The sequence below is a fragment of the Telopea speciosissima genome, chromosome 1 (genome assembly GCF_018873765.1).
Source record: "Telopea speciosissima isolate NSW1024214 ecotype Mountain lineage chromosome 1, Tspe_v1, whole genome shotgun sequence".
Taxonomy (NCBI): domain Eukaryota; kingdom Viridiplantae; phylum Streptophyta; class Magnoliopsida; order Proteales; family Proteaceae; genus Telopea; species Telopea speciosissima.
In genome coordinates this window covers 39,911,225-39,928,539 of record NC_057916.1, presented here as the reverse complement: position 1 = coordinate 39,928,539, position 17,315 = coordinate 39,911,225, and the positions used below count along the sequence as shown (strand labels likewise).

General features: G+C 39.7%; 1 protein-coding gene across 2 annotated transcripts in view; it reads left to right on the top strand.

Moving 5' to 3' along the window:
• Positions 1–401: 401 nt before the first annotated feature.
• Positions 402–17,315, top strand: part of LOC122663339 — a 35,153-nt gene continuing 18,239 nt past the window's right edge. The window contains exons 1-2 of one of the 2 annotated variants that reach the window (XM_043859019.1): positions 402–485; positions 785–850. In XM_043859019.1, the coding sequence (XP_043714954.1) occupies positions 803–850 (48 nt within the window). In that variant the 5' untranslated portion in view covers positions 402–485; positions 785–802. Of the gene's footprint in view, positions 486–783; positions 851–17,315 lie in introns of both variants that reach the window. The other variant, XM_043859026.1, reaches the window with a different exon arrangement.

Here is a 17,315-nt window from a genome sequence, read left to right as displayed (position 1 = left end):
TTAAACTCTTACTCATGTGATCAAAGAGGAGAAAGAGTGTTAATGTAGCCCCCACTCCCACTGTCTCATATGAAGAGAGTGAGGGAAATGATCCTCACACCGCCATTTAAATAATACGAAGTAGGGTTAAACTCACCTACCAAATCACAATGGTCCCAGACTCCCGGTTTACCAAAAAAAAGAAAAAGTCACAATGCTCCCACAGTGCATACGCCTCTCCAAATTTTCCGACTTAAAGATTCCAATCTAACCGTTGAAAGCCACTGTTGTGATAACATTTGTCTGCTCAATGGCTCCTCTGCCGTAGATGTTCCACTTACGTCGGACTCTCTGTTCGAGACGAAGATTACAAATACAAGGCGCTAAATGCTTACTACATCGTTGGAACCTCTCTCGCTCTACCCTTCTCGTTGCGTCTTCTCCCGGAGAAACCAGAAAGTTGATTGCAGCCACACCTGTGAGAGATCGAAAGCTTGCTTGCTGAGGTTAGTTTTCTGATATCTCCTTTTAGGGTTTCGGTGTTTATCCAATTTTCTTTTAGAACCATAATACAATCATTGTTATGGCATTGAATTTCTTATCCTCTTCCCCCTTCTCAGTTTATTTTGTGATTCGACTCTGGGTATTCCTTATCTCTTTCTTCCGACTGATAACTCTTTCTTTTGCAAAATTTACTCTTCTTCCCTGGTGGATTCTTTTTTTTTTTTTTTTTTTTTGTCACTTATGTCTGTAACTATTCCCATGCCAAAATAAGAAACCATTGATCCTGTATATTTTTGTGCAGAATTAATAGCTCTCATATATGGGTTTCAGTTCAGTCTTTCGATCTCTGCAAGAGGTCTTTCCACAGGTATGGGTATTTCAATGATTACCTCTTGAACATGACTTGCTTCATTGCCTACTTTTGTTTGTGTTCCCCGCCACACTTTGTTTCAGGAAATTGTTCGCTACTTATTGAAATTTTGTCATATTATTTTTTGTTAGAGTTAATATCTTTATGTTTGATATTAGATTCATTTACCAATTGTGCGACTTTGTATTTTATTTTGGAGCCTGGTGTGCCAAAGGTTCTCTGTACTAAATCTGTTAGTGTTTCATTAAACTTATCCAAACTTCTTTTCACTTGCTTCGTTGCATGCAACCAGAAATCTAATCTATCCGTCTGTGTGCATGATTCCAAAGGACCCGTCATTGAATAGACAGTTCAATTTATGGAGTGTCTAAACTCCCCATGTGTTTACGATTGAAGAACTAGAGGACAAGCTGGGCTGTCATGGCGAAGAAGCTAATAGCCTAGGCTTGGGCCTTCATCTTCTTCCATTGAAGGATCTGAGGGAGGATGAGAATCTGTTGGTTATGGTGCTGCTCAGGGTGGGGTGCTCTCTGAGGATGGGGGTGATGGTGGTTTGGGTTTAGGAGTGACTGTTTTGGTCAGTAAGAGGGTGGGAGAAGGGGGAGGTTATGCATCTGGTGCCAAAAAAGGTTGGTGTTTCATGGGCTTCATTTTTTCCCTCTATTTTGTCAGTGAAGAAAGAAGGTTTTGATCTCAAGTTTGAGGAACCAGCTGTGTTAGATGGATGATCTGTTGCACAGTGTACTTCTCATGTTGTTGAGGAAGTGTTAGGGGAATACGCTGGTTGGCTACTTTATTGGTCGAAGACCGTCATTCAAATTTACAAAAAGAAATCTTGCTGAAGCAATGGAGAATCTTAGGCCAAGTGGATGTTAATTTACTTTGTAACAGGGCAGAGAACTAACAATCAGCCACCAAGATAGGAGAGAAGATCAAGGAGAAGAGAAAAGATAAGAATCAAACCCAGCGATAGATTCAGTATGAAATCTATCGCTGGTAGAGAAGTTTATTTATAATGTCAAAACAGTCATAATTAAAGTGGGAAACTAACAAAAGAAAACACTAGCAACTACTAACACTTCTCACGGTGGGGACATCCCACCCCAAAAAAAACCATGAGAACTATCTATAAACAACTAAAATAAAACAAATAGAGTCCACAAGAATCCAATAGGACAAAACTTTAACATTCCCCCCTCAAGATGGAGCATACAAATCTCCTATGCCCAGCTTGGAACAACACCTCTAGAAAGTAGGGCAAAAGAGAGCCTTCGTAAAAAGATCAGCCAACTGATCAGCATAAGACATGAAAGGAGTAATGATCAGCTTCTTTAAAGCAACATTTCACACAAAATGATAATCAACTACAATATGTTTCGTCTGTTCATGAAACACGGGATTACTAACGATGTAGATTGCAACTTGATTATCACACATCTTGAATGGTTGATCAATTGGAAAACCCCACTCTTGAAAAAGAGATCTCAACCACATCAATTCAGCAGTAGTATGAGCCATAGCTAGATACTCTACTTCAGTATTAGAGTGAACAACACTAGTTTGCTTCTTGCTGCACCATGAAACTAGGTTACCACCCACAAAAGTACAGTAACTAGTGTTAGACCTCCTATCCCTATCGTCACCAGCCCAATCCACATCCGAAAACCCAATAATATCAATACTCTGATGAGGTTTGTAAATCAGACCCTTTCCTGGAGCACCCTTTAGGTACCTTAAAATACGACAAGCCGCATCCCAGTGGATTTGCTTAGGTGTCTGCATAAACTGATTGACCAACACCCACTGCAAATGAAATTTCAGGTTGAGTAATAGTTAAATATATGAGCTTCCCAACAAGTCGTCGGTAGTGGTGAGAATCTTCAAACACCTCACCCTCTTCTGTGCCAAACTTTTGATGCGGATCCATAGGAGTATAAAATGGTTCAAACCGCTTTCTTGCTATGGAAAATTTCGATGCCAAGAAAGTAGCTGAGAGCATGTTTTAAAGTATCGACCGATACGATATGATACGGACTGATATGTATCGGTATCGGTCGATACCGATACGATACATGCCGATACGTCTCTTTTTTTTAAAAAAAAAATGAATTGTCTCGAATTGTATCGAAATGTATCGACCGATACAGACCGATACGAAACGATACGATACGATACGGCTGATACATATCGATACCATCGATACGTCTAGTAAAGGGTTCTGTGGGTGGTTTAATACGAATCGATATGGATCGATACTTATCGGTCAATGCAGCTCGATACATATACGATACACAACGATACGTACCGATACAAAATGATACACACCGATACGAAACGATACATACCATTAGCATCGATACATTCCATAAAAAACCATTTTCACTCACAGACTTGATATAACTCGTAATCTAATGAAAAAATGAAGGAAAACTCTCAACCAAGAGTCCAAGAGTCTAAAATCTTGTATATAATCTTGTTTTTTCACACTTTTAAACTAAAAAATGAATCAAGGAGTGCTACAACATCATCCTTTGCATCATCCAATACTTTTCATGGCTATAGACGATTACAACATGTAAGAAACCTCATCTTTTATAACCATTTTAATTTATACACTTGTTTGGTTATACATTATTCACCATTTTAGTGTTTATGCATGACACTTGTTATATATTGCTTATTTATACTGTTTTTTGTTCCAAAAGTGTATTTCCATCTATATCTTAACCATTTCTATGCATATATGTATTGTTTGATACGTATCTCCAAAACGATACGATATGATACGTCTCTTGAAATCACCCGACCGATACGATACCCGATACGATACCCGATACTGATACTTTAAACCTTGGTTGAGAGAACCCGTCTTTCATTTGAAAGTGTTGATGGAGAAAACACTTAACTTTTGCAATATCAGATGTATCATTACCAGATACAATAATATCATCGACATAAACAACTAGGACTACCACCTAAAATGGAGTGATTAGAGTAACACTCTGAAAATTCACACTGATTAACGATGGAGCTTAACTTCTCAGACCATTCTCAAGAGGACTGTTTCAATCCGCGAATAGCTTTGTGCAATTTGCAAACTTTGGGAGAATGGTCCCCCTGAGCAACATATATCTGGGAGGTTGCTCTATATAGACCTCCTCCTGTAAGTCACTGTACAAGAATGCATTCTTGATATCTTGTTGGTAGAGCTGCCAATTCAAATTCACTACCAAAGATATAATAACACAAATTGATTTGAGACGAGCAACAATGAGAACGTCGCAAAGTAATCCACCGCATATGTCTGAGTGAAACCCTTGGCAACCGAATGATCTTTCAACCATTCAACGGATACTTCCGGATTATACGTAATGGTGTATATCCAGTGAAAACGTACAAGATCCTTACCAAGAGGTAAGTCAACCGGGGTCCTTGTTTGACGAAATATTAAGCTGGTGATGCAGATTCATCATCAAATAAGGCTTGTTTCATTGGGAATAAGTCTAGGGTTGAGTTACATACATGTTGGGCCTTTGATCCCAAGGGTTTTCTATGTATTAGGCCACTTTAGTGGGCCTGAAATAGGGGTATATAGGTTGCATACGGGATTAGCCCAATACTTAGTTTTTATTTTGTGTTTTTAATTGAACCGGTTTAAATTGGTTGCATCCAATTGGTTCAATTGGTCTAATTTAAGTGAAGTGATCCTATTGGCTAAGAGGTTCTTATATCCTATTGGCTACTAGGGAATCTTCTTTATTTTAAGTAGTTTAAGTTGTTTTAAGTCATTAGGACTCTATTTTGAGTCTATTTGAGTTTCCTAGTCAGTTTAAGTTGCCTAATAGGTTAGGGATAAGGTTAGGCATTCCTTTTTAGTGTCTAAGTCTATTTTTGAGTCTTCTATATAAGTTTGTAAGGGAGGCCAACATTGTACACGAATTTGATTAATGAAAAAGCTTTTGTTTGCTGCCATAGCTGCTGCTCTGCCTTGTTGAGTGAACCTTGTGAGTAATATCAAGGCTACCTTGTGGGTAATATCAAGGTGAAGGGATTGGTGGACTCCGATCGACTCCTTGCATCTTGTAGATCGGGAGGTCCTTCTTCTAGTTCTTCAAAGCTGCTACCATTGAAGATTTAATCTTTCAAGTAAGTAGTTTATTAATTCAGCATTTAACCTTCTTCTTCTAATCCTTTAACCTAAGCTCCATCTACTCCTATTATCACCCCTTCCATTAATCCATAGATCCATTAGAACCCTAAAACCCTAAATCCAATTCTGCCCTAAATTGTAGAATTTTGTAACTCATCCAAACCCTAACTTCTTTATACCAAAATAACCCCTTAGACCTGCCCATTAATACCCTATAAACCTCTTTCCTAAAATCTGCCCCTAAACCCTAGATCTTACAAACAGTCCATTTTCATAAGGCATCCTACCCAAAACCCTAGAATTCCAACCTCAACCAAATTTGATCCAACTTATACCATTAGACTCATAAAATTCTGCACATCATTATCAAATAAAACCCTAAGTCGAAACCCTAACCATAACCCTAATTTTGCCCTAATTAGCCTAAGCTGTCCCAATCGGCCAGCCTTGTTAAGAGATCCTATTACCCTGGTTCCTAGTGGGAGTACTCCTACCTAGGACTACATTAGCTGGTGTTTGGTTCGCTAATTCTGTAGGTTCCTGTATTGATTTTGGCCATAATTCCATAGAGAGACTTCCTGCAGATTTGTTCTCGTGCCAGATTAACTATTTGGTTACCCTGATTCGGTGACCTGAATCTTCTTGAAAAAATGTTTGGTTACCTTGAGTCTGTCAGTTGGATTCATCTGGAATCCGACTGAAAAACTGTTTGGTTCCCATGTTTCTGTCATTCAATACATTAATTCCAGCCCAACATATGCAAGAAAAACAGTCCTTGGGTCACCAACCATGAGAAAAGAGCTTGTCTCCATCTCATTAGATCCTGACCAATGCCCACCTACAGTGCCACAACATTGCATTATAGGGGAGATCTGGTCCTTGTGCAAATGCCCACCTAAAATAATATTGACAACTTTAACATTTACATTAAAACCAACATCTAAATTCAAACGACATGCATTACAAAAGTAAAATTGTTCAACATCAACATGAAAGTACAAGTGGATAACATTGAGTCATGAACTTTAGCTCATTGAAGCCTACATTCAAGCATACATCATTCTTGAAGAATGATATCTCACTTCTTGCACAGAAGAACAAACTTTGTCAAGAGATTGAAGAGCAACACTACCTGCACAACAAAACTACATAGATAGACAGATAAAGAAAAGCACCACTTGACATCTTCTTGTGATCTATATATCTCAAAGAAAGAAATTGATGTGAGAGAAAGAAAAAGATAATGGAAAAAAACCACTTGGGATTGTGTGGATTATTGCCATAACTAAGTATGCTATGAACAGTTGAATAAAAAATGGCCTTGATAGATTCGAACCACCATCCCTAGAATATGCTCATGTTCCAAGTGCTCTATAATGCCCCAAGAATACGGCCTAGTACCGGCCCGCCTGGGAGATCGGTGAGGTGTCCCCACCAAGAGATGGCCTAGTTCCAGGGGGTTTTGGGAGATCGGTGAGGGGGTGCAAACTTAGTCCCACATCAGCTAGGGAGGAAGATCCTGAGCTATGGATAAAGAGTAGACTCCTCTACTTGGTATGTCGCGTTTTAAAGCCTTGAGGCCCATTGGGCCAGAGAGGACAATATCATGCCAATAGAGGGGCTGGGTCATTACATGCTCTACCAATTTGATAATGGAAAAACTCCTCTACTTGGTATGACGCGTTTTAAAGCCTTGAGGCCCATTGGGCCAGAGAGGACAATATCATGCCAATAGAGGGATTGGGTCATTATAGTGGTATCAGAGCAAACTCCCGACACCGGTGATGAGGCCACAGCGGGGACGCTGTGCCCATAAGGGGGGGGGAGAATGTAACGCCCCAAGAATACAGCCTAGTACCGGCCCGCTTGGGAGATCGGTGAGGTGTCCCCACCAAGAGACGGCCTAGTACCAGGGGGTTTTGGGAGATCGGTGAGGGGGTGCAAACTTAGTCCCACATCGGCTAGGGAGGGAGATCCTGAGCTATTGATAAAGAGTAGACTCCTCTACTTGGTATGACGCGTTTTAAAGCCTCGAGGCCCATTGGGCCAGAGAGGATAATATCATGCCAATAGAGGGGCTGGGTCATTACATGCTCTACCAATTTGAGCTAAAGACCCATCAAGTAGAGCTTGGAATTTACAAATAACCATGAGACCTTGCCACAAACCTTGACATTCATGATGTTGGGAAGATGCATTCCTAAAGTTCTAGAATCCAATATATGCAATCAGTTATATTTCAGTGGAGTGTATTTAAGAACCAAGTAAAATATGGGAAATAGTTACAACCGATTCCATTCCATAACTTTAATTATTTTAAACCATAAAAACTCCTAACTCGAACTATGTAATTTATGGGAATTACATTGGCAGACCAAGAAGCCATGGGACATCCCGATAATCCTAATATGGATCAAATTTTATACTTTAGACCATGGACTCTGTACTCTAGAGTAGAGGTCCTATAATTGGAGAAGACTTACCACCACTGGTTACAGTTAAACTGTACAATACGTGATGCTAATTACCACTTTGAGGGGACGGTTATTCTATATTCAAGGGAGAGGAAAGCTGGTTTCGTGTAAAAAGTTCAAAGCCAACTGACTCTGAATTTAGCTCGTCTCCAGGGAGCCCAGCACACCCAGGGTGCTGCCAGCCGTTGAGCTGTGCCGCACACATCCCTAGGCGTGTGCCGAGATGTGTGCGGCGCAGCTCAGCCGCTGGATGCCCCCTTGCAGCACCCTGGGTGCACGCCTCCCTGGAGACGATCCTGATCCGCTGACTCTGGGTGAGAACCAGAATGGCAACCCCATTTATGTGAACTTATAGCTCTAAAATACCCCAAATTTAGTGTACAGGAAAGATTCAAAGAACTATAATATTGGTTGCTTCTATAAGCTCAATATGATAAGTAATTTCTGGTATAGACTATAGAGAAAAAAATGATTTGTAAGTTTCAAATAAAATAGAAATACAGATTTTGTTTGAGATATTAAAAATATAATCTCATAACTGAACTACTACATAGATTACACCCTTGGTGCATGAAGGCTTGAACAAGAGGCTATGACAACCCTTCAGAGTGAACGACTGTATACATGCTATTTTCATGAAAAAAAAAGGGTTATGATTTTTTTCTAGTCTCTTTTCCACTTCCTACTCTTTCCTCCATTCCCAAATGAATTATATATGAGTAAATGTGAGCTCCTTTAAGCAAGATTTGAACTCCATTTTTTTTTTATAGGCTTTTTGTATAGTCTCTTGGTTTCCCTTTACTCAAATGACAAATCAAATGAAGGTTGTGACTTTATCGAAACAAAAGGAAGTTCCCATCTGTGCTCTCACCTAGGCACCATTTTCTCAAAATATATACTTGAAAATAAGAATTTTGGCTTGGCTTTTGAGGTGCCTGTAGAACTTCCTGCAACTTTATTTGGATTTCATGAACTGAGAAAAGCAAATTGCATATCCTTTGCCCTCAACATAATACACTTTTCTAGTCAAGGAGAATTCTTGGATTCAAGGCTTTTGCATCACACAAAACACACACCCTTGAATCCAGAAGTTTGCTGAGCTATCTGAAAACCCTAACCCTTAGTTGGTTAAAACTTAGGATTGGAATGCTCAGTAACAGCTAGAAGAAGTAAATGCAGAGATTAGAAAAGGAATCAGAGGGGAATCCATTCAGCCCATTGAGGAATCCACCCCAAAACACATACCCTTGAATCCATAAGGTTTTTGCAACTAGCAGCAGCTTGTATTGATGTCGATTGTGTACTACAGTAGCTATTTACCTATATTTATAGAGCAGAGTTTCCATCTTAATGCTCAATCACAAAGCAAGAAAACTTTCTAAATCTAAATTTAAAAACTACTTGCTTCCTAAAAAACTGAAAGTTAGAACCTCACAACTCAGCTAAGACTTCTAGTAGTTGTCTTGGGCTATGTCTTCTGAAAACTTAAACAAAGAGACTCAATTAGAGAAAAAAATTAGAAAGTGAAAAATTACAAACTTGGCTGCTGCTGCTGAAACTAAGCTGCTAAAATCAGTGAATAGAAAAGACTTCTAGAAGGGCTGCCTGACTTCCTAGACCACCATTCCTTTCCCATATGTAATTACTATAACACCTGTGCCCTTTTGATGTGTCACAACATTATTGTGTTCACTAAGGAGCACTCCTATATCTCTTCAAGTAGCTGATCTGAACTTTTATGGAAACAATGTATATGTAAGCAATGAAATGTGAAATGGTTGTAATAGTTTTTTTGTTCCTACAAGCTCTGACATTACCAATTACATCCATATTATAAGCTCTGAACAGGATTTATAATATGAGGAGGAATCCTTCAAAACGCATGGAACAAGAACTCGGAGAGATCTCGCTAATATCTCACTCTTTTGGAATGGCAAGACGAGATGAGTGGCGAAATGGCTGGTTTACATTATGTTCCTGGCCCATATAAAATGTGCAGATCTCGACCGAGACCAGTCGAGATCTCGCTACTCTCGCTGGTCTTGACAAAGAACCCCCATAACACCCAATTAGCATGGTTTTGATCCCATTTTCCACAGAAAATTCGTCGGATTGCGTGGAGAAGCTTCATCCAACATCAAATTTGCTACATGTACAACAAATCCAAAGAAGCTCAGGATGAGGACATGAGTATGAAGACCATGCTTGAAAGTTTCGGAAGCATGAGCATAGATACTACCAGTGAGTGTCAGTTGTGGCATGCATCTCAGCCTCAGTATGACTATCAGTACGGCCATGAGAGCACCGGTTCCGAATATAGTGGCTATGGAAGCAGAGTATAGGATAAAACACATACTCGCCACCCTCCTAAAATGCCAAAATTCATTCAAACTAAAAAAAAAAACCCTAAAAGCAAAACTTCATGTTAAAGCACTAAATTTTCAGGAACCAGAAAGAAATCTCTTGTAGGAAATAGAATCAGTGCATTCTACTTCCACATTACCTTACAATAGTGAATTGAAAAGAAGATCGATGAGAAGATTACCTGTCGGAAACCTCCGAAGGTTCAAATCAGAACAAGACCTCAAGTTTTGAGTTTCGGTTGCTGGATGCCAACAGCTATTAAACCTGAACAGGAACCCTAACCAAACATAGGTTCAAATCTGAAACCAAAAAACCCTAAATCAGAATCATGGTTCTAAAGAGAGAAGAGCGATGCAGAGACATAGAGCAGAAGACGAACCTGTCAATGTCGTTGGGCTTTGGGACGAGCACACCAACGAGTCTTTTTGAGCAAGGGGACGAGCAGGTAGGGCACCCCGATAAAGATGAATCTATCAAGAGTGAGGGTTTTTATATTAGTGGTGAATTATGTGGTTTGATTTAGAATGCACCTATTTAGGTGAATTCTGCCAAGAATCACTTTTTAATAGAAATGCTCATTCTATGGGTTCACATGATTCGTCCACGAATCAACACAAAGTTCAACTAAACAGTTTAAAAAAATAAGATTTACGATTCGACAGAGATACATTCCCCAGATTTACCAAACCAAACATGCCCCAAGGCATCCATTTCTGTTTCCATTGCCACTTTCCACCCAAGATGAGATTGTCATGATGTCCGAGGAGTAGAGTTCGAGGAGATGGACAATGCAAGATTATGTAAAGGTGGGGGAACGTGAGAAATAGAAACATAATGTTCAATAGGGTAAAGAAACCAAGGATTTTTGAGTGCAATAGCGGATACCTTTACAAAGAGCCACAGATAAGTCAGATGGATCTGCAGTGGGAGTAACCAACAGAGTAGGGGGCACTTCAGCCGAAGGAGTAGACACAGCAATGGGCAGATTAGGAATGGCTGGCACAGTTCTCTTACGCCGTTGATATTCCTGCAATGGAACGCTCTCAAAAGGTACAAGAATAGTTTAATTGGGGGGGCGGCGGGTGGGGCAAATATTATGAGTTTGTGGAGGAGATCTAGGCACCGGGGGAACAAAATATGGGATATTCTCGAAAAAAAGTAACATCAACATTAACAAAGTGGCGTTGAGTGAGTGGGTCATAACAACTATACCCTTTTTGGGTACGAGAATACCCAAGAAAGATACACTTGACAGCCGGGGTAGACAACTTGTCGACATGAGGATGTAGCTAATGCAGACTCGGGTTGGAATAACCCTTATTGGGTTGCTTAAGGGCCCACCCAAGAAAAGAAGAACTCAAATCCAAAGTTGATGGCAAAATAGTAAATATGTGAAGTCTCACAAGAGCAATGGCAAAATGGTAATTAATGGAAGATTTTAATGGATGAGTGCCAGAACTGTAATTTAATGGAATCAACTATAAAAGAGAAAACAAGTGAATGGGTTTCACGTGTTTAAGTAGGAGCAAATTTGGAATTTAAAAAGATTAAGGACAAAACAACACAAAACTCAGAAACAAGGGTTGAAAAAAAGTAAATAGGGAACTATGTCCTTGCAAATAAGGAAAATAGCCTTCTTCTTCAACCTTCGACAAAAGAAAGAAACCCAGAATTTCAAACAGAAAAACCAGCAAGGTTCAATGAAGAGAACTCCTTCGTTAGGAATCCAATCAGCTCAATATTTTAGGCAAAGGGCGGTGATTCGATTCTCCACTGATTACAAGTCTTAGCATCACCAAGCATCAACACAAAGACCAACTCCAGAACTGGATATGGTGGTAAAAGGGAAACCAGATCTACAACTGGTTTACCTGCTCACAACAGAGATGGGTTTAGGAAAAGAAATTCCAGGGTTCCGATCGCCCATGAAAGAACTACCTTCGATCAAGATATGAGACCAAATTGAGTTCTGCCGAAAGAGTTCCGACAAACCCTCTATTGAACACTCTTCTGCTAAAACAGAACCTGAGATTGGGAAGATGAAGAAGAAATAGAAAATAAGAGAAGAAGAAGAAGAATAGAAGAAACGATTAGAAGTGGGAGGAGATGCATGCAGAGCTCACGGCAGCCATCAAACTAAACCAAATGAAATTTCTTTATCCAAAACTGAATCCCATCGTGGGTTACATGCTATTTTGTAGTATTAAGCAAAAGAAATCCTAATCCTACTTTGAATCTTAAAAAATCTGAAATCAGAACTGAACTCTAACTTAATCCGAAACAAAATTGCAACTCTAATTGGACTATAAAACTAAAACAACTTTGACTCAAACACTACTTGTATCCATGGCTGAAATAAAAAATAAAAAATTTAATTCTAATTTTTCCAATGCCCAACTGCGTCAGTAGCAAATGAGTAAAACATACACAGCGAAAAAAATGCGCAGTGGGAGCATAGTACAAAAACTCGTAATATCTCAGTCAAGAATTTCGAGTATCTCGACATGGTCAAATGAAATGCATGCTCGAATTGAAAAAATGCAAAATTTCGACCGATATTTCAGTCATTTCATGAGATTTCGAGACTTTGTAACATCTCGTCGAAATATCGGCAAGATGTTTACAAAGCTGCCTTGTAAACAGACCAAATCTTGTTACTCTCGGTCGAAATTGCGACAGAGATCTCACAAGGGGCCTATGTTTCGTTTTTTTGGTCCTGTTTCTTCATCCTTCACTCATTTTCGGCGATTTTTGCTTTGTTCTTCGAATCTTTACCACATCTACGCCAGATGCACTTCGGGGAGTCAACATTGGACCTTCTTAGCACATCAGTGAAGCCTTTCCACTATTTTAGGTAAAACCGTTTTCTTAAACAAAAAAATTTTTTTGCAAAAAAAACATGATCAATTTTCATGGCAAGTGTGGATGACTACACTCGTTTCTTCTCCTAGACTTTGATGTGGCATTCATATGTCCTACAGTCGGAGAACAATGCACGTCGGCTCTATCAGAATATGAGTGGGGTCGATCCTGGACGACGGAGTAATTATTATGAGAATATTAGTAGACATTTGAGCCACTTGATGGCTACTTCACTTGTATTGGGAATTTTGGATTTTGATGTCATCTTGTTATTGTCTTATTGACTTATTGTACTGAATATTATGACTTAAGTTATGAGTCATTTACTTTATGTTTCCAAGTGAATTTACTTGTTTAAATTGCTTATTAATTATTAATTTATTATGTCCTCTAGTACTTTACGTCTTAAACAATGTGTTTGTGTAATTAACTAAGTTATACATTAGGATTCGACTGTATACTGCCAATCAATGGTGCAAATCCAAAACACCACTTTGGATGACTATTTTTGCAATTTGAACATTTACATGTGTTTATATAGCCTAAAATAGGGTTTCCATCAAGTTTTAGGCCTTAACTTGGCCTAAAACCCACCGAAATGACCTACAGAAACCTTGCAGAAAAATACAATATTTGACCGAAATATCCAGAATTTCGGATATTTCGGTCAGACCGAAGTACTGAAACGAAACGAGATTTTAAACATTGGGTGGGAGAGAAAATAAGGGCAAGTGGGAAAACACAATGGAAAAGGGTGAATTGTTATCCAAAACGAAGGAATCCAATTAACTAGATAACAAGTTGCAAGAACAGCATCATACCCAAAGTGTTTGGGAGCATTTATGTGAATCATTAGAGAACGAGCAATCTCTAATAAGTGTCTGCTTTTCTGTTTAACAACCCCATTTTGTTGCGGGGTATAGGAGCAACTAGTTTGGTGAGTCATACCATAGTCAGAATAGAAGGCATAAATTTCTCGTTCAGTATACTTGAAGGCATTATCAGAACGGAGATTTTTTATGGAAATACCAAATTTAGTTTTTGTTTCATTATAAAAATCTTTAAAAATTGACAAGGATTCAGAACGATCCTTTAACAAGTAAACCCATGTTAAACATGAGTAAATTTATCACAAAGGTTACAAAGTATGAAAATCCTAATCTATTTTTAACACGACATGGCCCTCAGATATCTGAATGAACTAAAGAAAACAAGGACTGACTTGATGAAACAGAACGAGCAGGATGACCGATGATGTTTCCCAAGTTCACAGGCTTCACACTCCAAACGAGACAGAGACTTGCAACTGGGAACCATGTGTTGAAGCCTGGATAAAGATAATGCCCTAATAAAAAATGTCATTGAAGAGGAGAAACATCACAAGCAGCAATAACAACACCACCATTAGTAGAGAATTGAGTGCCATGGAGGTAGTAGAGCCCGGTCTGTTCACGCCCGCCACCAATCGTCCTTTGTGTCTGAAGATCTTGAAAAACACAGTTGGAAGGAAAAAAGCTGATTGAGAAATTAAGAGATTTGGTGAAGAACAAAAGACAATGTCATAGATGCAGTTGGGGAAACTGCAGCATGACCTACCACAGTGGTAAAGGATCCATCAACCAGAATAACAAGGGATGAATTAGATATCTTGGACAAGGACGAAAATAACTCTGACTTACCAATCATATGACTGGATGCACCTGAATCAATGATCCACGAAGTGGAAGAGGTGGATGTAAGGAATGCTGAAGTACCTGTGTGAGCCAGAGAGGCAGTGGATGAAGTGGCTTCAGTGGACGGCTGGAGATTCTGTACGAGCTTCAATAAATGATTGTAGTCATCCCAAGACACAAACCATGATGAAGAACCTCTAGATGTGGATCCAATGTTGTCATCAGAAGACACTTTAGCAGGAGTACCATATGTGATAACAGAATTCTTGAATTTGGAATCCACTTTGGATGACCATGTTTTGCCCAACATTTTCAATAGTGTTAGGTTTGCCACAGTAAGTACAATGTCCGAGAGGTCGATAGCTCTTTTGGCCACTTTTATTTCGACCACCATGTCCACAACCACCCCCTGAACCACGCCTCCTCCCAGGGAGGTTAGATCCATGGCCACGGCCAGTAGTAAAAGCCTAGTTCTCCTTTGGAGAAGGGGTGGTATCAATCTGAGACGTAGTAGTAATGCGTTGAAAGCAAGCAAAAGACTCATTGAGAGAGGGTACCTTTTCACCAGCAAGGAGTTGATTTTTGATTGACTGATAATCGAGGTTCAACCCTGCCATAAACTTGGCTACGAAAAATTCCTCCCTCTGAAGTTGTAGTTGTTCCAGATTTGTGGTGAGTGGCTGATGGATGTTGAGTTCTTTGGGAATGCCCATATAGATATTAAAGTATTCGTTCAAGGACTTGTCTCCTTGCTTGAAAGAGAACAGTTTGTCATAGAGATCATAGACACGAGGAATATTCTTCTCATGAGAGAAGGTTCGCTTCAAGTCATCTCAGACGCCTTTAGCAGTTGGATGAAACATTACATTGGCAGCAATGGCTGATCCATGCTGTTCCATAACCATAGTTGTCAAGGCGTCCAGGCGCCTTGGTCGACTTGGGCGCCTTGGCCGCCTAGGCGGGCGCCTTGGACGACATGTTCGCTTAGTTGGTGTTGCCTTAAATTTTGACCCTCTCCACCGCCTTGGGTCGCCTAACCGCCGTGACAACTATGTCCATAACCAGACAAATATTGTATCATTCTCCCGCATCCATTCATCATAAGCCTGGATCTCAGATGTGTCTTTGGAATCAGCGGTAGGAGGGTCAGAGAAGGTATACTCCAATTTACCCTTGGCATTGATATATACCTTGACAGCCTGAGGCCATAGAAGGTAGTTACCCACTCCATTGAGTTTAATAGTTGTGATTTGAATATTCACATTATCAGAATGATGCTTGGGGTCAGCCATTGTATAAACAACTCAAGAATCAGCAGCTTATGAAAACCGAGAGCAATGAAGTTCACCAAAAATAGATTGAATCCAGTAATCCACACGTATGAAGAGTGAGGAACCAGAATAAGATACTAAAAGCAATCTAACAGTGACCTATATCCTAAATTAGGTAAGCAAGTAATCAGAGAGAAGGATGTAGCAACAAAAAAGAGGTAGTACACGATTACCACCAGGAATGAATTGGGGATTTTCCAATATCCAACACCAGCAGGTCTGATGTCTTCAAATAATGATCAAACAACACTTCATAGGTGAGAAACAAATCCCTAAAATTGCAGCTTAATCAGCAGGTCAATTAAGAAGTAAGTCAGATTCTGTAGTTCTGAAAACCACCATGAAAACAGGGTACCGCAAGCTTGAGGAAGATGTCTGCCTTCAAGTAATCCAGTGGCACATAGATGCAACCAACTAACAAAAAGGGAACCCTAGTTGTTACCCATCATCATAAACTAGACTCTCAAGCCAGGGATGAGTGGGATCTCTTGATGGCTAATTAAAGCTCTGGTACCATGTAACAGGGCAGAGAACTAACAATCAGCCACCAAGATAGGAGAGAAGTCAAGGATAGAAGAGGAGAGAATAACCATTCCCAGCAATAGATTCAGTATGAAATCTATCGCTGGTAGGGAAGTTTATTTATAATGTCAAAACAGAGTCATAATCAAAGTGGGAAACTAACAAAAGAAAACACTAGCAACTACTAACACTTCTCACGGTGGGGACATTCCCCCCCCCCCCCCCCACCCCCCAACACACACACAGCGTGAGAACTATCTAAACAACTGAAAATAAAACAAATAGGGTCCATGATAATCCAATAGGACAGAACTTCAACATACTTGACGGTGGATTGTTTTTTTTAGGTTTAATGTTGACGAAGACAAGTCAAATGTGCTAGAGGGGTGTGGTGGAGGGCTGGATGGGAGAAGGGAAAAGTTGCAGGGTAAGGGGAAAGAGATCACACATTCACACTCACAGAATAAAACTCAAACTTCTATTCAATTCACTATCCCCATTGTTAGGTTACATGCAAGTATTTAAAGAAAGAAATAACAAGACTCCTAGTTAGACTATGATTCTGAAATAACTTGCAACTCAAACTTTAACTCTATCTAACTCTTACGTATGTAACTCTGTCTAACTCAAAACAAATAAAAGACTTAAATAAACAACCTACTAAATAAACTAATTCCAACCCTTGTTGGACCAAAACCCATTGGATCGGTTCTGTTTGGGTGTGGGTCTCCAAACCCTATCATGCTGGTCCAACCAGCCAACTGATACTGCATCAGGGGGTCCATGGTATGTGGTGCAAAGAAGACCTCTTTTTCTGCATCCATGGAATCAAAAGACTTGCTTGAAGAGGATTGATCTGTGCTCTGTCCCAGTATGGGTTACAAATCTTTCTCTACACTATTGGACTGCTGAAGCTTTGAGTATCATTGGTAGTATCCTTGGTAATCCGATAGCTACTGACAAGAGAACTAAAGACAAAGAGGCTCTCATTTGCTAGAATTTGTGTTGAGATTTCAGCCATAAAGAAAAGGATTTGCTAGATATAATTTCAGTTCATGATGAAGAAGGCAAAAATCTTTGAACCCG